This window comes from Bufo gargarizans, chromosome 5, assembly GCF_014858855.1.
Source record: "Bufo gargarizans isolate SCDJY-AF-19 chromosome 5, ASM1485885v1, whole genome shotgun sequence".
Classification (NCBI taxonomy): Eukaryota; Metazoa; Chordata; class Amphibia; order Anura; family Bufonidae; genus Bufo; species Bufo gargarizans.
This window is the reverse complement of record NC_058084.1, coordinates 447,135,130-447,157,151: the sequence shown is the minus strand read 5'-3', so window position 1 is coordinate 447,157,151 and position 22,022 is coordinate 447,135,130. Positions and strand designations below refer to the sequence as shown.

The 22,022-nt window shown below is 44.6% G+C and overlaps 1 protein-coding gene across 1 annotated transcript in view; it reads right to left on the bottom strand.

Moving 5' to 3' along the window:
• LOC122938097 (amyloid beta precursor protein binding family B member 1 interacting protein) overlaps positions 1 to 22,022 on the bottom strand; it is a 151,859-nt gene that overhangs the window by 11,201 nt on the left and 118,636 nt on the right. The window contains exons 8-9 of the mRNA XM_044293407.1: positions 10,352 to 10,426; positions 6,531 to 6,674 (exon numbers count right to left, since the gene is read on the bottom strand). Of these exons, the coding sequence (XP_044149342.1) occupies positions 6,531 to 6,674; positions 10,352 to 10,426 (219 nt within the window). The remainder of the gene's footprint in view (positions 1 to 6,530; positions 6,675 to 10,351; positions 10,427 to 22,022) is intronic.

Genomic DNA, 22,022 nt, shown 5'->3' with positions numbered 1-22,022 from the left:
CAACAAAAAAAAGTGCACATATTTGGCACAAGTTGATAAGTTTTAAATGTTGTTTATACTGCATGCTAAACAGCACAGAAAAGGCAAACAAAACAATAGACTTGTCATTACAGAGCTAAATAATAAAATGATGTCTGCCTGCAGTCACCACTAGGTGGTGCTAAGAAGTCTACTGTATACTATGTTATTATTGAGTTCAAGTAGCGACTGGCTGCATTATTTTTTCAAAATGAATACGCTAGATAACTCTAGTGCATTCATATTCACCTAAGGGTATATATGTACAAAAAGGTTAAAGTAAATGTACTCAATCGGAGAAGGGAGAGGTGTAGAGACATGATCTGAAGAAGAGGTTCAACCTTCGATTGTGTTATTTTTGCACCTTAACATTAAAGGGGTTCTCCAAGACCAGTGCAGCAACTCGTGAGGAGCCTGAGCAGACAGTGGGAGTGGTAGTAGCTCTAACTATATCATGTATCACGGTGGTCTCCCTCAGGCCGATGCAACTAATGGAGGGTACACCCGCTCTTCTCTCGTGCCACACCCCGATTCTGGGGGGTCCTGCCTAATTGTATTTGGGGTGTCTGTGATGTTAACTGTCCAAGTGGGTGCAAAGCAGAGTATTGAATGCAATGGTCAGCGTATGGAGTAGTAGGAGTCAGAAAACCATGCCAGAGGTAGAATAAACGTCTCATTTTACTGAGTGAATCCCTACAATGCAGCGAAGTCTGAATAGCTGTAGTGTACTAGCAGGTTACCTTGCTAAATGACTCCTCGCTCAGCCATTCAGATTATCCATATTATTTACTCCAGGCTCTTTCTTCCCTCTTGCTAAGGAGCATGCAGAGAGCTGCTAGTCTCTGAAGCTTTAAGCTGGGACCTGGGGAGAGGAGCACATCGTCTTTGCACCCTCTTCTTCCAACCTCTCCCTCAGTCACTAGTCTAGACTCTCCCTCTGGTCAGGAGGTAGGACTAGTCCACACCTGCCCCTCCTGAGAAGGGTTAAACAGGGTTATTAACCCTATCCCTGCCAACCGTACCAGGCTATGCTGGGTGTACTTTACATTACACCATATTAAGAAACATTTTCAGATACCCCCTGTACTAGGGTAACGCAGCAGAAACTCCTTTTTATATGGCTAGGGAAGGTGCAGGGTTAAAATAATTCACTCACCTGTTACTAGTGCACTCGTTTCGGTGCTGAGCTCCCTCCTCCTCCGATTACAGTCCCTGCTGAGCTAGAAGTGTGAACTGCTGTCTATACTTACTAAACTGCTGCCATCCGATCAGTGGCATCAGCTGTGATGTTCGTCTAGCAACGATGGCATGCCTGTAGATGGCACGTCACACTTCTGGTCCATTGGGGACCTGAAGCAAGTAGGAATGGAGATCTGTTCTGGAACCAGAGTGCCGGTGACAGGTGTTTTTTAACCCCGGCACCCTACCTGGTCATAGGAAAAGGAGGTCATTGATCTTAAAGAACCCCTTTAAATTACTGTTTCTAATACCCAGAACAACTTTAGTGGATTCCAGAGGTGATACTTATGAGTTCATAGTTTTTGTGACTTTGACACAATCACAACAGCTATTCATTTTGTTTGCCTCGTATGATCGCCGGCAGAGTCACGTTGCTGGAAATGATCGCCCGTCACATGGGATGCCTCACCTTCGTCTCTGATTGGATTTCATGGTGAGTCGCGTTCCATACTATGGTGCTAATGGCGACTTTATAATATAAATCGTGATTCTATAATATTTTTTTTATTTCTGGCTGCATTTTCCTTAACGTTTTTATATTGATCTACCCTCCGGGGAAGTGAATGCATGTTGTTTTCTTTGTATGTAAAATGACAGTGTTAGAATAGATTTGCTATTATGCAGCACCTCTTTTTTCCTTGCCATTTATTATAAAATCACTCTTTTTGTTCTTCAGCGGTTGCTATGGCAACCTGAGATAACGGGGACCCGGTAGCTGTTTGGATGCAAACATTTCACGCTGCGCCTATTCTCGCAATTTAAAATATTCCATGAGGCAAAGAAGTGACATAAATGCACGTACAGACACCTCTACCATCCACCATGTATTTAGTGAATATACAAATGAAGCAATGCCATCTTGCTGGAGGTAACACAAGTGACTCCATTCTCTCTATGCAATTTATTTTTATTGTGTTTTATCTGTTAAACCAGGAGCATGATATATATATATATATTACATTTCTCTACATCAGATGCCTTCTTATTTTCACTGTGTTTGAGAACTTGCTAAGTGCTCAATGAGCTTTGAGTGGAGTTGCTGGTGCAATACCCCAGATATTGTATCTGCAATTGTTTGTTATATTTCGTACTAATGTTATATTATGTTATGCATCTGCCGTATGTTCCAGCAATGATAAGGTATGGTTGGCATTAGGAATGGAGCTTTCTATTCCATTCCTCACCTGTTGGTCGGAGTAAACCAGTCCTACTTCCTGCCTTGAGGGGGAACCCTAGAGAGTTCTATGAAGAGTTAGCGGAGCAAGCCTGAAGTCAGGGAGCATGACCATCTGCTCCAAGGACCTTTGAGACTAAGATCCAGCTCAACTGTGATGACCACTACTCCAGGGAGATGGCAGGGTCCCAGCCCATCAATAGATCTGCAAGAAACAGCATTTACAGACAGCAAAGGGATAAGCACAACAGCTATACAGACTCCACTGCAAGGTGAGGGGATAACAAGTTAAGACACCACACCACAGTTAAGGACAGGTACATGCAAAAGCCTCATTTTACAAGTGGACATCTATAGCCACAAGTGCCAGCTTATTGCTGTTAGGGAAGGGAAATCAGAAGAGAGAGAATGACTAGAGTGCCATTGATTTCCATCAGTTCAAACACCATACTTCATTACCTGGTGACAAAAACTGCACCTTGAACCTACTGTAGTAATTGCTGGATGTACCACAAGTTATCTTTTGTACTCAGTAAAGAAAGAAGTCTCATGTAATATAACATTTAGTGACTTGAAAGAAGCCCTTTGCTTATTGTAGACCAGCAACCGAAACCTTCAGCCTTGTGAGGTCTTGTCAGGTAGTCTGCATAGAAAGTGATCTATGGATCTGGAAGGAGTTGTCAGACCACTTATTAAAAACAAAATATCCAGAATGGTGTAAAATTCTTAAGAAAAATATTGATCACTTTATAAATCTCCTTCTGCTCTCTCACTACCCAAGTCCTCCATTGGTCTTTGTACTTTCCGGTCCCTCTTGACACTGGCTATACCGGGTCACAGCTGGGGCAAGCGTTAAACTGCAGTGTCCCATGTCTGGGTCGAGAAAGAACAGGAAGTACCAAGATCAGGAAGTCTTGGAATGAGAGCAGTGGGGGATCGTTAAGGTGATTTTTGCTTCCTTCATTATTTTATACCATTCGTAGTGATTTTTTTAAGAGGTTTTCCAGGATTGTCATATCAATGACCTATCCTCAGAATAGGTAATCAATATGAAAACAGGAGCGTAGGGAGGAAGCACTGAAAAACTATAGGGAAAAAAATATTGAATATGTAAAAAACAAATAAAAGCCGCCAAACTAGAGACCGAGAAATTAATTGCAAAAGAATGCAAAATTAACCCTAAAATGTTCTTCAATTATATAAATGGTAAAAAGTATAAATCTGAAGGTGTCGGCCCTCTACAGAGCAATAAGGGGGATGTTGCAGAGAGCGACGAGGAGAAAGAAAAGCTATTAAATATTTTTTTTCTCCACTGTATTCACTGAGGAAAATATACTGTCAGATGAAATGCAGAATGTAAAAGTAACTTCCCCATTAAAAGTGCCCTGTCTGACCCAGGAAGAAGTACAAAAGCGACTTAAAGATTAAAATAGACAAATCGCCAGCGCCAGATGGCATACACCCCCGTATCCTAAGAGAATTAAATAATGTCATAGCCAGACCCTTATTTCTGATATTTAAAGACTCTATACTGACAGGGAGTGTTCCACAGGATTGTCGCATATCAAATGTGGTGCCAATATTCAAAAAGAATGCAAAAACAGACCCCGGAACCTATAGGCCGGTAAGTTTAACATTTGTCGTGGGTAAACTGTTTGAAGGTTTTCTAAGAGATGCTATCCTGGAGGATCTCAATGAAAACAAGCAAATAACATCATATCAGCATGGCTTCATGAGGGATAGGTCATGTCAAACAAATTTAATCAGTTTCTATGAGGAGGTAAGTTCTAGACTTGACAGCGGCGAATCAATGGATGTCGCATATCTGGACTTCTCCAAAGCATTTGACACTGTACCACATAAAAGGTTAGTATATAAAATGAGAATGCTCGGACTGGGAGAAAATGTCTGTATGTGGGTAAGTAACTGGCTCAGTGATAGAAAACAGAGGGTGGTTATTAGTGGTACACACTCAGATTGGGTCACTGTCACTAGTGGAGTACCTCAGGGGTCAGTATTGGGCCCTATTCTCTTCAATATATTTATTAATGATCTTGTAGAAGGCTTGCATAGTAAAATATCAATTTTTGCTGATAACACTAAACTGTCTAAAGTAATTAACACTGAAGAGGACAGTATACTGCTACAGAGGGATCTGGATAGATTGGAGGCTTGGGCAAAGAAGTGGCAGATAAGGTTTAACACTGACAAATGTAAGGTTATGCACATGGGAAGGAATAATGCAAGTCACGCGTACATACTAAATAGTAAAACACTGGGTAACGCTGACATGGAAAAGGACCTAGGAATTTTAGTGAACAGCAAACTAAGCAGTAGAAAACAGTGTCAGGCAGCTGCTGCCAAGGCCAATAAGATAATGGGTTGCATCAAAAGGGGCATAGATGCCCGTGATAAGAACATAGTCCTACCACTTTACAAATCGCTAGTCAGACCACACATGGAGTACTGTGTACAGTTCTGGGCTCCTGTGAACAAGGCAGACATAGCAGAGCTGGAGAGGGTTCAGAGGAGGGCAACTAAAGTAATAACTGGAATGGGGCAATTACAGTACCGTGAAAGATTATCAGCATTAGGGTTATTCACTTTAGAAAAAAGACGACTGAGGGGAGATCTAATTAATATGTATAAATATCAGGGGGCAGTACAGAGATCTCTCCCATCATCTATTTATCCCCAGGACTGTGACTGTGACGAGGGGACATCCTCTGCGTCTGGAGGAAAGAAGGTTTGTACACAAACATAGAAGAGGATTCTTTACGGTAAGAGCAGTGAGACTATGGAAGTCTCTGCCTGAGGAGGTGGTGATGGCGAGTACAATAAAAGAATTCAAGAGGGGCCTGGATGCATTTCTGGAGCGTAATAATATTACAGGATATAGCTACTAGAGCGGGTAGTTTATCCAGGGAGTTATTATGATTGCCTTATTGGAATCGGAAGAAATCCCCCCCCCCCCTTAAGTGGGGAAAATTGGCTTGTACCTCACAGTTTTTTTTTTGCCTTCCTCTGGATCAACTTGCAGGATAACAGGCCGAACTGGATGGACAAATGTCTTTTTTCGGCCTTATATACTATGTTACTATGTATGTATATTGACAGGGGTCCAATTCCCGACACCCCTGCCAATCTGCTGTAGAATGAGTCCACGGTGCTCCATCAGCACTTACACCTCTTTATTGGCCAGACTTCAGGTTCATCATTGACATGGCCTAGGCACAGCTCAGTCCCATTCAAGTGAATGGTGCTAAGCTGCAATACCAAATAAATCCACTATCCAACGGATGGTGTTGTGATTGGTAAGCTACAAGGAGGCCATGGTGCTCACTGCAATAGCTGATCAACATAGGTACCCGGAGTTGGACACCCACCAATGTCATATTGATGACCTATCCTGAGGAACAGGTCATCAAAAGCTAGCAAGACTCCATAAATATAAAATGGCTGGACAACCACTTTAATAATATCAAAAAGTACAACATTGTCTCATACTATGAGATATAGAGTAGAATCCACAACACCACGGCTTTGTCTGCTTATAAAGTAGAAAACAACATTTTCACAATCTGTTAAATGTTGCCAAGAATTAGAGAAAGTATGTATCAGGCTAAATGCAAGTCAATGTTTTCTTGTCTACATGGAATGTATTATCATACCAGCAACATATCGAATGTCTTCTTTGACTACTTGCATTAACATATGGCCATTTAACATATTTGGCCAGCAGACAGTTGTCCTATTGATGAACACACTGAGCCTGGGTTGCTTTGGTGACTATGAGTCTAAGTTGAAGGCGCTCGAAATAAATTTGTTGGCCATCCATTGGGGAATAGAGTTAATATAGCTGCATTGGTCAGAAGAATGTCAAGGTCTCTAAAGTGTTTTGGCTAAAACAAACCTAATACTCTTATGTCTGCAAATAGAACACACAAAAACCCAACAGAAGGCAAAACCTTAATATTTACACAAGTGGTGCAACTATCGTGTGCACCAGACATGTCCAGGAGAAGCCACCCTGGGAATTCTTTTCTTTCACCCTCATGAATTCCTTTATTCCTGAGTAGTTTCCTCTTTATATACTGACCTTTGTCTTTCCTTTAGGCACATAATAAATTCCAGAAGCACGCAGGAGAAAATATCTTTTTTTCCAAGACTTTTTGCCATCTTCTTTTAAATAAAAAGCTCCTTCAAGATCAGGCACTACAACAGAGGCTCCACAAAAGCTTTGCTGCAAGGGAAGAAATAGCATGTGCATATAGCATTTAATTGTGAAATGGACAAAATAAGAAAGATGATCAACAACTGCTTGCCATGCATTTTGGTTTTCGATCTTAGACCATGGCGGCAGAATATCTTGGATAGATCCTATGTTTGTATTTTGAAATTCTGGATATTCTTAGGTTGGTATCTGAGAATGCTCAGTAGTTCCCTGCAGTTTTGATCTTGCAAAACTGCTGACAGTGGTAGGTAGAGGAATGCAGGAGAAACATACCTTTTGTGGAGCTTTTTTTATGAGGAGTAAGTATGAATTTTCATTCTGCCAGGTTCTGCTCCTGCACTGAAGGAGGCAGTGCTTCACTGTAAAGTGCTCTATGCATTGAGCTACTTTACAGCCCTGCCCCTATGCCCTGATGGCAGCTGTAGCAGCCTCCTGATTGGATGTTAAAGCTGTCACTCTGAGCAGTGGGAAGGGCCACGAAGAAGCTAAATGCAGAGAGCACTTCACAGAATAGTCCTGGCTCCAGTTCCTGGCAGAATAAAATATCATACAGTATACTCACTACTCCTGATAATAAAAGATCCACAAAAGATATGTTTGTACTGCTCTCCCCGGTCCGTAATTAATGTTGTCAGCACTTTTGCATGGTCGATGCTGCTGACAGACTCCCTTTAACACCAGTTCTGCTGTATCATTGGCATCCAAGACAAGACATTACTTCAAGAAATGCAATTGAGGTTTGGTCACATAGTACAGTTTTGCTTGTTTTTTTGGTAGGAAGCAGCTCCACAGGGACACCGAATGGCTAGATAAAGTAAATAACCTCTGAACTCAATGAAGTGGCCTGCTACCATAAAACCCAAGACTAGGTACACTATATAGACAGGCATCGAGTCTTAATTAATGAAATATTCCTTGGTCACAGGTAACTTGAGAAGGAGATTTCATGACAGCAGTTGATTTTTTGTGTGTGGCCAAGCAAGAGAATTTCCAAAGGGGTAGACATGGAGCTGGGGCTGACAAGAGCCATCGCAGGAACTGTCTGGAGCTCAATGAAGGTAGATAAGTTGAGAAGAAACCTCAACACGTCAATTCTATTATGAATATCCCTTAGTTACTCAAGTAGTGAGATTGTGCTACATGTGGCAAAGGACTAGAATAAACACCATTAATTAGGGTTGAAGTCTCTGTAATGGTTATTTTTGCACGCATCCCACAAACCTCTTTAATATTCAGGGACAATTTATTTACAGTAAATATGATATATGTGATAACATAAACTGCTGAGACCCCCAGTTTTTTCTTACACAATGGTATCCCTGTCCACCTTCTATACAGAGAGCTGAAATGCCCATTCCCTTCAGTGGAGATCCTTCTCTCCCCAACATCATCTGTCGGGGCAGAGTTGGGAGCTGCCCATACACATTACATTGTTGGCTGGCCCATCTAAAACTGGCTGCTTCAGCTGACAACTTGATTGGGGGTGTTGAATCTTTGGCCTACTAGGAGTCGCCAGACAGCAAATTAAATTATCCGAGTATAGATGGTAAAGAAAGACAATAAAAGAAACATATTACATAAAATACGCACAAAAAGAGCCTGGGGGCAACAGCAATATCATACTAAATGTTCAATGTTATAAAAACCAAATACGCCTATCTTACAAGACTTTGATTAGACATATGCTGGAAAACAAATTCAGCTTGAGCCATCCTGCTATATGGAAAACAGAAAACTTGGAACAAGAACAGAGAGGATGAACAAATCTAATTTAGGAACCAAGACATATGTGGAGGCTTTCAAAGGAATGGGAGGCTGTGAGGAGGTCTGCAAGAGTCAAATAATAAGGGATTGTTTGGCTGTAGTGTAAACCGAAGGACGAGGTGAAATAATTTGCCTCAATTACTGGAAATAAAAGGAACGATTTTCAAAATTCAATATGTAAAAATCATAGAGACCATGGCAAGAAGTTACAAGAGAACCTAAAGGTCTTTAGCTTCATTATTTTCATAGATATAAGTATTTGGGTATGGAAATAGTCGTCACACAAGGGTGTACATAATATAGAAGAAGACCATGTGGTTTATATGGGGCCAAGGAGAAAGGGGGCCCAGTCATGGTTCATCACTTTTACTATTGTATAGTGAGAACCTATGTAGAACTACAAACAGAAGAGTATGGGAATTGGCTGACTGGTCAAAGAAAGGAAATTAAGGGTTAAAACCAATACCAGACCCTTCTGTCCAGGGTGTAAAAACACAGAACCATAATATGGAGCACATTATCGTCTCAAATCAAGGTAAATCTTCATATTAATTTAGCCAACAGAATCGAAGAAAATTTTTTTTTTTTTAGAAAAACGCATAAAAATGAATAGATCCAATCAGGGGCGGACTGGTAACTGAAAGTGGCCCTGGAAAAAAACTAAATGTGGCCCCATGTTGTAGGCAGGTCCAAATTGACAGAAGGTGGGGCAACAAAGGTGGCAGGGCCAGCAATATCACAGTGCAGTACAAATACTGCCGCCTGCGCCACATTATAAAAATGTATCATTGTCCTGATCACGGCAATATAGTTTAATTCAGGAGGACACCTGGCCAAGTGGATAAGTGCCTGATGCTCTTACATTAATTAAAAGGGTTTTCTGAAATTTGATTGGTGGGGGTCCGACACCCAAGACTCCCTCTGATCAGCTGTTTGCAAGGGCATCGGCACTCCTGTGAGCACTGCTGCCTTCTCTCAGCTCCCCAAGCACAGCGCTGTACATTGAATAGCGGCTGTGCTTGGTATCGCACAGGCCATGTGACCGATGAACGTTTTGTCACTAGGCCTAGGGAAATCATCGAGAAGGCCGCAGAGCTACTGCGAGCGCCGGTGCCTTCTCAAACAGCTAAGTGGTGGAGGTTCCGGGTGTCGGACTCCACAATCAGATACTACAGAAGATAGGCCATCAGTTTTAAAAACTCGAAAAACCCCTTTAATGCTGTGAGCCTCAGATCTTTATGTACTTGCTTGGTGGCTATGAGGATTGCTTGGGCGGCCCTCTGGTCAAAGAATCAGCGGGAAATTTCCCTGTAGGGTCTATGGCCAATTCACCCTTGGATCCAATAGCCTTATTGCATAGGTATGGACACCCTTTTTAATGAGCACCATGCATATCTCACCAATCATATTCAAAGTACTGTCAAAAAATAATTAATAAATTATACAAGCTATGGCCCTAAGGTGGCCAAAGGGGTCTCCATTTAGCCCTTTTCATGTGAATAGGAGCCTATAGATAGGTTTGATGTATGCCCAGGGAGCTTTCACACACACATGGCAAGTGTACACTGCAAAGGCAGTGTGATGAGTGCTTCGGTTTTAGCAAACATTTCACATGTCACAGAGAAATGTCAGACTTTTGCATTGGTGGGGGTCCCACTGATTACAAAAACAAAGGGGCCTTTCAGCTAAGACATCATGAGATCTTAGATGGCTGCAATACATTGAGATGTATTAACAGAGTATTTGAGATACATGGGTCTTAGATAATGTCATAGACATCTGCTTTTATACTTGATGGAAACAAACATGATAAAAAATAGAAAAATGTTTCAATAAATTCCAATAATGGGGCTGAACCTTAGATCCATTAAGCTGTAAAAGCTCCCCAAATCCTTTTTAGATTATTTTATATTTAATCTTACCTCTAGCAGAGAGACTTTATTTTTCTCATTCATGTCCTTTACATCAGAACTTCCTTTTCTGGCCATGTAGAAATTCTGAAAAACACAGAAAAACATGTGAGAGTGATATGCCGTAAATAAGAGCATGCGCAAATAATGTACATGTAGATTAGAGAGCAAATCAAAATGTGGCTCCTGACGTATTTTACATCAGTGGTTCTTGTCTGTTGCTGCCCCATTACTTCCATTAGCAACATTGGGGGAGATTTATCAAACTGCTGTAAAGGAGAACTGGTTTAGTTGCCCATAGCAACCAATCAGATTCCACCTTTCATTTGCCAAAAGAGCTGTGAAAAATGAAAGGTGGAATCTGATTGGTTGCTATAGGTAACTAAGCCAGTTCTACTTTACACGAGTTTGATAAATCTCCCCCATTATTCATGGTTCTACTACTACTCCCCATTTTTTACCACCACTTACCTCCTCTCTCCTCTTGCTATGTGCAGTTCCACGCCTGCTTCTAATTCTAATTATTACTCAGCTTCAGCTATAAATGCTGGACTGTCCTCTCACTCCTTGCCTGAGTTTAGGTTCCTAGTTTAACCAGTGAAAGTGTGCTACTCTAACCGACTCTGATATCCCTTGGTTCATAGCATCAGTGTCTCCGACCCCCACGGCTCAGCTGCCAACTACACCAGAACTATTCCAAGAGGTAGTGGCCGGATGGATCCCCTGCAGCAAAGACTAGATCCCTGTATAGGGGTTAAAGGGTGAAAACCAGGAAATCACCAGGATAATGCCCATAGGACTAGCTCAAAGTCAAAACGGTCACAGTGTATTAGTTGGATGGTATGAATCCTCTTCATACCTAAACAGAGAGGTACACTTTAAGGTTGAACACACTGCCACCCTTCACTTACCCCTCATAGGACTTCATACCAATGGAGTATATGCCATAGAGGCAACCCATGCTGCTGATGTAGGTACAGTAGAAGGGGAAGCAGTTTTAATTTTTGCCATGGGTTATGTAAACCAGCACAGCTTGCATGGTACATGAATTAATGGGGTCCTGCTGTACAATTTGAAATGGGTCCCTACTGTACATGACCACTGTGCCATGTATCTTTCCCTACTGCACAGGGTTAATGCTCAAAGTAGAGACATGGGGGAGAATGATCAAAACTGGTGTAAAGTAGAATTGGCTTAGTTGTCCATAGCAACCAATCAGGTTAATCCTTTCATTTTCCAAAGGAGCTTTAAAAAATGAAAGGTAGTATCTGATTGGTTGTTATGGGCGACTAAGCCAGTTTTCCTGTACAACAGTTTTGATAAATCTCCCCCTATACTATAAGGGCCTATTCTCATGAAAGTATGGCCATCATGCTGCGTTGCAGACTGCAAACAGTGGGTCCACAAAACACGAGCACCGACCTTGGGAACTGCGCATCGCGGATGCGGACCCATTGACTTGAATGGGTCCACAATCCGATCCACAAGATACTGCAAAAGATAGGACATGTCCTATCTTTTGCGGTGCAGAGTCACGGATCAGAAGCCCACGGAAACACTCAAATAATGCACAAACTGATGCACCCCTCCAAAAAAATTCACAAAATAATATCACACTGTGACAATAATATTTCCTTCATCTCCTAATGATCTGCATTTAGTCATCCATAGTCATCAACTACACCTCATCCCTAAGTGGAGGGTGCCCTCTTACTTGATGAGCCCTATAGCAGCTAAGGCAAGGTTCACACAGAGTATTTTCAGCACTGAAAAAAAACCTGATGCAGAATTCTAATGTTTTTTTTTGCATGCATATTTTTATGCAGTTTTCGGTGCAGTTTCGGCAAGTATTTTCATTCCTGCTTATTTTCTATAGATTCTCCAAAAGCAGATTCTCCATTGAAAAGGGGAAGTTCTGAATGCATTTTTGGAACTGATTTTTGGTTTTGGCGTGCACCAAAATCCATGTCCTACAGTAAATGCTCTATGTGAACCTAGCCTAATGTGCCTGCTACTACCATGGTATGTATGCCCAATGCAAAGGCTCCAGGTATCTACAATTACAGCAACATTAAAAGGGTATACCCAATATCTATGGTATATGGTCCTACCTATGGAATCCGCTCCTATCTCAAAAATGGGGGACCCATCACGTCCTTCAACTCCATTGAATTTCCAAAAATAGCTGGGTCAGACCTCAATTATTTTTGTAAGTGTTATTTAATTGAATTGAGAGAGCTGTGACGGGGGCCCCATTTTGAAGATCTAATTTATGAGAGGGGGGACCCGTACTTATCAGACATTTATGGCATATCACGTGGATATGCCATAGGTGTCTCGGATGGGACAACCCCTTTAACCAACTATGAAGGATACGACCAAAGATTCCTGGAAGTTGGTGGGGGATAGGGGAGAATGTATTTGCCCTCTGTCCCAGAATGAAGCAGAGCACTGGCATGAGCCCTCAGGAACTTCATTATCCATACAGGGGGTAGTGAGCCCAACGTGACCAGAATGCATGAAGTGACACTGAATACTGCAGAATGCTCGATTCCAGCAGCTGCTGCCCACATTGCTGTTTGCACTGGGCGTAGGTTCATCTGGTAGCTCCTCACGTATGAACCCGGTATCATTGCACAATTTGTGCAGATTCTAATATTTAATACCTGAGCAATTTTCTAAATGATGATTTATCCGCATGGAGAGGCCGATTACCATTTCCTAACAAGGTGCTGATTGTTTGCAGCTGTCGTGGTGTTCAGTTACCTAATATCACGTAGAATGGAGCAGTCGGCCTCCAGCAGTGAGGAGAACAGCTTCACTAAGTGGACATGGAGGAAATAATAGCTTTTCTGCAACTGCAAATGGCTGCAGCAACGATGCAAGATTTTAAAATGGAATTAATAAAATTCCGCATTACATAATGACCATCTTCAATAAAAGCAGGTTACTTAACTGGCCTCCCTATTGATAGAATTTTATCAGCCTAATGGCCTCATGCACACGACCGTATGTATTTTGTGGGGCACAAAAAACGGATCCGCAAAAAAAACTGATGTCATCCGTGTGCATTCCGTATTTTGCGGAACGGAACAGCTGGCCCCTAATTGAACCCTATCCTTAATAGGAGGACATGTTCTATTTTTTTGCAGAACGGAAATACAGACATACAGAAACAGAATGCACACGTACCTTCTGTTTTTTTTGGGCAGGACCCATTGAAATGAATGGTTCCATATACGGTCCGCAAAAAAATTGGGAATGAAAATACAGTTCGTGTGCATGAGGCTTAAGGGCTCATACACAAGACCGTAGTTTGGTCCACATCTGATCTGCATTTTTTACGGATCGGATGGGGAACTATTCATTTCAATGGTACTACAAAAGATGCGGACAGCACACCGTGTGCTGTCCACATCTGTATGCCTGTTCTGTGTCCCCGCAAAAAAATAGAACAAGTACACTTTTCTGACAAGAATAGGTAGTTATAACAGAGGGCAAGACGTGTCGATCAGCAAAATTCGGAACGCACATGACCTAACGTGCATGAGCCCTTAGGATATGTCCATACAACATATTTATTCAATGCACATTTGCTGCTCCGGATTTGCGTGTGGCAAATCTACAGCGTTGTACAGTACCAGCGACGTAGATGAGATATTAGTAGTGTTGGGCGAGCATGCTCGGCCGAACACTGGTTCGGTTCGAGCATCACAATGCTCGCCACATCGTGGTGTTTGGCCGAAAACCGCATGTGCTCAAGCGCGATGCTCGAGTCTCCTCCCCGCACGTTTGTTGGCTGCTGCGCAGCCAATAAACGTGCAGGTAAGTACTGCCATTCACTGTAATGCCGTAGACATGTTGTCTACTGGCATTACAGTGACTGGCTGGCCGGAATGCGTCATCGGCCATGTGTTATATAGCACCCGATGACACGTGTTCGGCTCAGTATTAGTCAAGGAGCGCTGGAGAACAGAAGGTAGAGATAGTGTAGGGATTGAAATAGCAATATTTTAGTTTTTATTCTTGTTATAGACCCAAAATTCCTTTTAAGGACTATTGTGTGTGGCAGCAATATATATTTTTAGCGCAACCTGCGCTAAATTGCTAAAACTTGTTAGAGACCCAAAAGTCCTTTTAAGCACTATAGTTGTATCTGGCAGCAATATATATTTCTAGCGCAACCTGCACTAAATAGCGTGCAATTGTTTGGCCACTGCAGACAGCGACATTACCTGCGCTACATCTCCTGTATAGCGTTTGACAATCCTAAATATCAGTGACATTAATTCAGTGTCATTTTTTATTAGCCGCTGGTGACAGCGACATTACTTGCGCTATACCTCCTGTTTAACGTGTGCACATCCTAAAAATATCTGTGACATTCTGTGTACTTTATTTGCGCATACACTTACAAAACCTGTGCTATTGTATATGTGACATACTTGCAAGCATATATACCATTTAATATGCGCAAGGCAAGCAGTAAGGGACGGGGAAGTGGCCGTGCTGCTGATGGTGCACACAGAAGCCGTGGCCCTGGGCGCGGTGAAACTGTGCCTGTTGCCAGAGCACAAGAAACACACTCATTCACGATACCTAACTTCATGTCCCAGTTTGCAGGGAGGCGCAGGACACCACTCTCGAAGTCACACCAGTGTGACCAGGTGGTCGGTTGAATTGCAGCAGATAATGCTTCCAGTCGGTTAAGCACCACCCTGTCTTCCACAAAGTCCACAGAATAGAAACATAGAATGTGTCGGCAGATAAGAACCATTTGGCCCATCTAGTCTGCCCAATATACTGAATACTATGGATAGCCCCTGGCCCTATCTTATATGAAGGATGGCCTTATGCCTATCCCATGCATGCTTAAACTCCTCCACTGTATTTGCAGCTAGCCACTTCTGCAGGAAGGCTATTCCATGCATCCACTACTCTCTCAGTAAAGTAATACTTCCTGATATTACTTTTAAACCTTTGCCCCTCTAATTTAAAACTATGTCCTCTTGTAGCAGTTTTTCTTCTTTTAAATATTCTCTCCTCTTTTACCTTGTTGATTCCCTTTATGTATTTAAATGTTTCTATCATATCCCCTCTGTCTCGTCTTTCTTCCAAGCTATACATGTTAAGGTCCTTAATCTTTCCTGGTAAGTTTTATCCTGCAATCCATGTACCAGTTTAGTAGCTCTTCTCTGAACTCTCTCCAAAGTATTAATATCCTTCTGGAGATATGGTCTCCAGTACTGAGCACAATACTCCAAATGAGGTCTCACTAGTGATCCTCCTTCCACCCACCATGGAGAGTCTTGGCAAACAAGTGATCCCACACTCGGATATTCCAAGGAGCTCTTTTCAACGCCATCACTTAATTTGGGCCTCTCGCCAAGCCCGCTTGAAGAGGAACATGAGGAGATCTTGTGCCCTGATTCCCAAACTCTGGAGCATCCACAGTCAGAAGAAGATGACAGTGGGGAACGGCAATTAGTGTTTCACGAGGTGGATGATGACGATGAGACACAGTTGCCAATAAGTCAACCGCAATTAGTGTCTCATGTGGTTCATGATGAGGATGAGACACACTTGTCAATAACTGAGGTTGTTGTTAGGTCAACAAGTCAGGAGGATGACCAGAGTGAGGAAGTGGAAGAGGTGGTGGTGAACGATGAAATCACTAACCCAACCTGGGAAGGTTGCAAGCCAAGCGAGGACAGCAGTACAGAGGGGGAGGGATTCGCAGCACTGCAACAGGCTAGAAGAGGAAGTGGGGTGGCAAAAGGGAGAAGGTGGGCCACAATAAACAGGCCCGCAACTGTTCCCCGGAGCACCCCCTTGTGGCAATCTCCCTTGCCAAGGGGTAGGTGTTCAGCAGTCTGGCGCTTTTTTTAGGGAAAAAAAAATTGTCATTTGCAACCTGTGCCGTACCAAAATGAGCAGGGGCGTGAACTCTAGCAACCTCACCAGTACCAGCATGATCCGCCACATGGCATCAAAGCACCCTAATAGGTGGGCCGAACGCCTGGGTCCACAACCAATGTCTGCAGGTCACACCACTTCCTTCTCTTCCACTGTGTTACATGCAGGCCAATCCCCTGTCCAAGACGCAGGCCCGCCATGCACATGGACCTTTGCAAGCACCATTAGCTGGCACATCAACTCCTGTGTCCCAGCGCAGCGTACAGATGTCTGTATCCCAGGCCTTTGAACGAAAGCGCAAATACCCAGCCACCCACCCACAGACCATCGCACTAAATGTGCACCTTTCCAAATTGCTGGCCCTGGAAATGTTGCCATTTAGGCTTGTAGACACTGAGGCTTTCCGCAGCCTGATGGTCGCGGCTGTCCCTCGTTACTCAGTCCCCAGCCGCCAATAATTTTTACTGTGTGCAGTCCCAGCCTGACACCAGCAGGTGTCCCGTAACATCATCCGTGCCATGACCAACGCAGTTATTGGGAAGGTCCACTTAATGACTGACACATGGACAAGTGCTTTTGGCCAGGGACGCTACATTTCCCTGACGGCACACTGGGTAAACGTTGTGGAGGCTGGGATCGAATCGTACCCTAGGATGGCACAGGCGCTACCAACGGCAAGGATTGCGGGCCCTACTTCCATCAGGGTTTCCGCCACCACCTACGTTAGTAGCTGCAACCCCCCTCTTCTCCTCCGCCTCCTCCTCCACTTCCACCTCTGAATTATCATCTTGCAGCACCAGTAAGACATCAGTCAGTAGCTGGAAGCAGTGTAGCACTGGAGTGGGGAAGTGGCAACAGGCTGTGCTTAAACTGATCTGCTTAGGTGACAAACAACACACCGCCGCAGAGCTGTGGCAGGGTCGGGACCAGACTGAGCTGTGGCTCTCGCCACTCAACCTAGAACCAGGCATGGTTGTGTCTGATAATGACCGTAACTTGGTGGTGGCTTTGGAGCTCGGCAAGCTCACACACATACCATGCCTAGCCCACGTGTTCAACCTAGTGGTTCAGCAGTTTCTCAAAACCTACCCCAATTTGCCTGAGCTACTGATAAAGGTCTGCCGCATGTGTGCCCATTTTCGCAAGTCATCGACAGCTTCTGCTGGTCTGGCAACACTGCAGCAACTCTTGCAATTGCCAGCTCAGCGACTGTTGTGCAACATGAGCACTCACTGGAACTCCACGTTCCACATGTTGGCCAGGCTTTGTGAGCAGCAGAGGGCAGTAATGGAGTACCAGCTGCAACATGGGCGTCGCCTTTCCAGTCAGCTTCCGCTCTTCACAAGCAACTATTGGGCATGGATATAGTTATAAAGAAGGATTGCGCTGCAGGAGAAAATTCTTTTGTATAAAATTAAAAATAAAATAAAAAGTTCCTTTAGTAGATCTTCAATCAACGTGGTCACAAGCCAACCTCACAAAATAACACTGGTATGGAAATCTGTTCTGAATCCTTCTTTATAACTTTACTTATTTGACTTTTCCCACATTGTCTCCGGATTTGCAGCGCTAGAGAAGACAAGTATATCTAACAGAGACTTTATTTTATTTATTTTTCTGAATCATTATTGGGCATGGATGTCTGACCTCTGTGAGGTTTTAAGAAACTTTGATGAATCAACACAGATGGTGAGCGGCGACAACGCGAAACCATCCCACTTCTGTATCTACTCAAACGCTCACTGCTCATAATTAAGGCGGACGCTTTGCATGTGAAAGAGGTGGAAATGGGGGAAGACAGTACACAGGGTGATAGCCAGACCACCCTCAGTTCGTCTTCGCGAATTGGATGATGATAATGAGGAGGAGGAGGAGGAGGAGCAGGAGACGGTTGCCTCCACTACAGAGGGTAGTACCCATGGAAGTTTTATTCCATCTGTTCAGCGCGAATGGGTAGAAGAGGATGAAGAGGATGAGGAGATTGAGAGTCATCCTCCTGATGAGGACAGCGAAGTCTTGTCTGTTAGGGACTCTGGCACCAGGCTCGGACTGGCCCACAGGGGTACAGGGGAATCTCCTGGGCAAAGTGTGCCCTAGTCTCCCACACCCTGCACAAGTGGCACATAACACAGTAGACTTGCTGCACTCCATACATATATTCAGTGTACAGCACCTCAACCAGCCTGTGTTCATATAAAAAACTTGTTAGATTATTTATTATATTTGAATGTATCCATATGGTGGGCCCCCAAAATAAATTTTACTGGTGGGCCCTCGGTACCCCAGTCCAACACTGTCTGGCCCACATGGCTGACTTTATGTTAGGCTGCCTTTCCCATAACCCTCGCGTTGTACGCATTTTGGCCAACACCGATTACTGGTTGTTCTGTAACGGTCAGCAGAGGAAGAGACCGTAGAGCAGGACTCAAGTACAGTGCAGCAGACAAGGAGGCTGAAGTAGAAACCGGCTTTATTAAAAGAGAACTCTAACTGCCGGAGAAGCAGATTTACAATATGAACAGCTTGAGAATTCACAATAAAGGTAATGGAAATTTGCATAAAGAACACAAATGAATCACAAACACAAGTACAGACAATAGCAGGCTACTCTCTTCTAGGTAGTCCTATCTGTCCCCGCTACCCGGGGTGCACCTCTACGGTGCACTAAACTAAATCCTATTCCACTATGTCCTAGCTCAGGTTAGCATCAGTGCACTCACAGTTCGGTGTCCGGCACCTGCAGGCGGATACAGTCTGGGTCCCGATCTGGTTGCTTGCTTGCTTGCTTGCTTGCTTGCTTCAGCGTGGCTCAGCTCTGGCCTCTCTTTGTAGTCACTGTAACTCTGGTTAGAGATAATCAGCAGCTCTGGACGTGTAATCAGGCAGGGCCTGGAATTCACTCACAGTTCCTCTGGTAAGTGCCTCACACTACAGCAGTCTCTCTTCTACACCAGGACACATCAGCTCAGTCAGAGAGCAAACACACTCTAATCTTCCCTGTGGATCTCCCTCTCAGTGCACAGCGTCCTTCTTCCTGTGTACTCAGACACCTTCAGCCCAGGCTCTCTGCTCTGCCCGGGAAAAAACTTAACTCCTTGTCCTCTGGAAACAACTCCTCTCACTGTCCTACTCAGCCACAGTGGCCTCTGGTGGCTGGAGGGAAACATGACAGTCTGCTATATATATATGTGTTGGAAATGTTGCTGGATGATCAGGGCTGCCTCTTACATGCCTCCCCACTTAAAGGTGGCCGTCCTCGGCCTTGCTATATAGTCCATAGAAATAATGGTTAATGTAACTTTTTATACAGCAGTACAACATTGTCCACAATACATACAGGTGGACCAAATGAACTCATCAGCAGCGTACCTGTTTGGTGGAACCCCTGCAGTAAGCCTACTGGATCTCCGGAGGTCCTGGCTATCTGTTACGACCTGACTCTCTTCACTAGGAACTGCCAGTCTGGATTCATCCACCACAATAGGAGGTTCGGGTGTGGCCGAGGGCCCCTGTCCATTACGGGCTGGCAATGGTTCTGTGACAGTGCCTTCATCACCTGTAACCTGGGAGGCTTCTTTAGTGTTGGGAGCAGTCCACCAGTCTTCACCATAATCTCCATCAGAGATAACAAGTTCTGAGTATGGGGCAGGAGGAGGTGTCCTCTGAACAGGTGCGGGATCTTTGGACCGGCATGGCCGTAACATATTCCTATGTAGAGTCCGTGAAGCAAATTCCTCATTCTCAACCTGCACTTCGTAGACCGGACCATTAGGGTACACTCTCTTGATCACTTTATACGGCTGTACTTCCCAACGCTCACTCAACTTGCCTCTGGGACGTTTCTCTCGTACCAGTACCCGATCCCCAGGCTGCAATGGAACCTCCTGAACTGGAGGACGGTCTGTATGAGCTCTCTCCTGTAACCGCTGACCTGCCAACCGGCGAATGGTCTGGAGACGCCGACGGTGTTCTTTCACCCATGAGGTGGTTGATCGCTCTATTAGGTCTTCTGGCTGTTCTAGGTTTAATTCCACGATCTCTCGACCAGCCCTACCGAACAGTAACATGTATGGGGTGTAACCGGTGGTGGTGTGGACACGATTATTGTAAGCCCAGACTAATTCTGGCAGGTAGTCAGGCTAGTGTGCCCTCTTGTCTTCCTCTAGCGTCCTCAGCATTTGCAGCAATGTGCGGTTAAAGCGCTCACAGGCTCCGTTTCCTTGGGGATGATAAGGAGTTGTCCTGGATTTTTCAATGCCGTACAGTCGATGTAGCTCTTCCATCACTTTTCCTTGAAAGCACGCCCCTTGATCTGAATGGATCCGCTTTGGACACCCATAGACCCGAATGAAGTCTTGACAAATGGCTCGTGCAGCGGACTCGGCCGTCTGGTCCCGAGTTGGGGTGACTACTGCAAACTTGGAGAAGTGGTCGATCATGACCAGGCAATACTGTGGACCTCTTGACGATTGTCCCACAAGAAGATAGTCTATCATCAACACTTCCAGCGGTTCTGTGGTCTGGATGGACTGTAGGGGTGCTCTCTGTTCTGTACTCTTCGTGAGTTCACACACTCGACACTGTCGGCAAACTTCTTCAACTGTGGCCTCCAGTCGCGGACAATACACATAACGCTGCAGCCACTGGTATGTCTTGACTGGCCCGAAGTGAGCTCCAAACTCATGAGCCTCTTTGGCTATCTCCCGTGCCATTCTTCTGGGTATCACTACCTGCCACCTCGCCTCTAGGTCGGCAGGCTGTTGCCACTTGCGGAACAAAACAGCTCCATGCACTTCCAGTCTGTCCCATTGATGTAGAACGGACTTCATCTCGGCATCCAGATCAGTCCTTTCTTCTTTGTTGGGTTTTCTGCACTGGGTTACCCAGCTTTTCATTTGCTGCAGTCCAATGTCTTCATCTTGCAATCTGCCCCATTCTTCATTAGTTCTCCCCAATGCTTTGGGTAGCTTACGGGCCTCCCCACTTGTCTGGGCCGCGACTGTTGGGGGAGCGAACTTGCGGAAGTCAGGAGTTTCATCTTCTTCCTTTTGTTCATCCATATCCCCTACTGGAGTTTCAAAAGTAACCCTCGAGAGACCATCAGCATTAGTGTTCTCTGTAGCGGAGCGGTAGCGAATTGAGAAGTCATACTTTGCGAGGCGAGCCGCCCAGCGTTGCTCCAGGGCTCCCAACTTGGCAGTACCCAGATGGGCCAGGGGATTGTTATCCGTCCGTACGAAGATCTTAGCTCCTGTCAGATATCCTGCAAATTTCTCCGTCATAGCCCACACCAGGGCAAGGAGTTCCAGCCGGAAGGAACTGTAGTTATGGGGGTTTCGCTCCGTATCTCGCAAGGATCTACTGGCATAAGCGATCACCCTCTCATGTCCATCTTGTACCTGCGACAGGACTGCCCCAAGTCCGTAGAGGCTGCCATCAGTAGCTAAGATGAATGGTTTATCAAAATCGGCATAAGCCAAGATGGGGGCCGATGTCAGGGCTTCTTTCAGGGCCTGGAAGGCCTCTTCCTGCTTCTGTCCCCAGGGGATACTTTGGCCCTTGGGTTGCCCAGCCGTTCCTCTCAAAAACTCATTCAGAGGGCCCGCTATTTTTGCGTAGTCTTTGATGAACCGCCGGAAGTACCCAGTCAGTCCCAGGAAGGCCTTCAACTCACGCAGTGTTCTCGGCACTAGCCATTGTCGTATTGCAGCCACTTTGTCTTGGGACGGTAGCACTCCGTCTTGGGACACCCTATGGCCCAGGTACT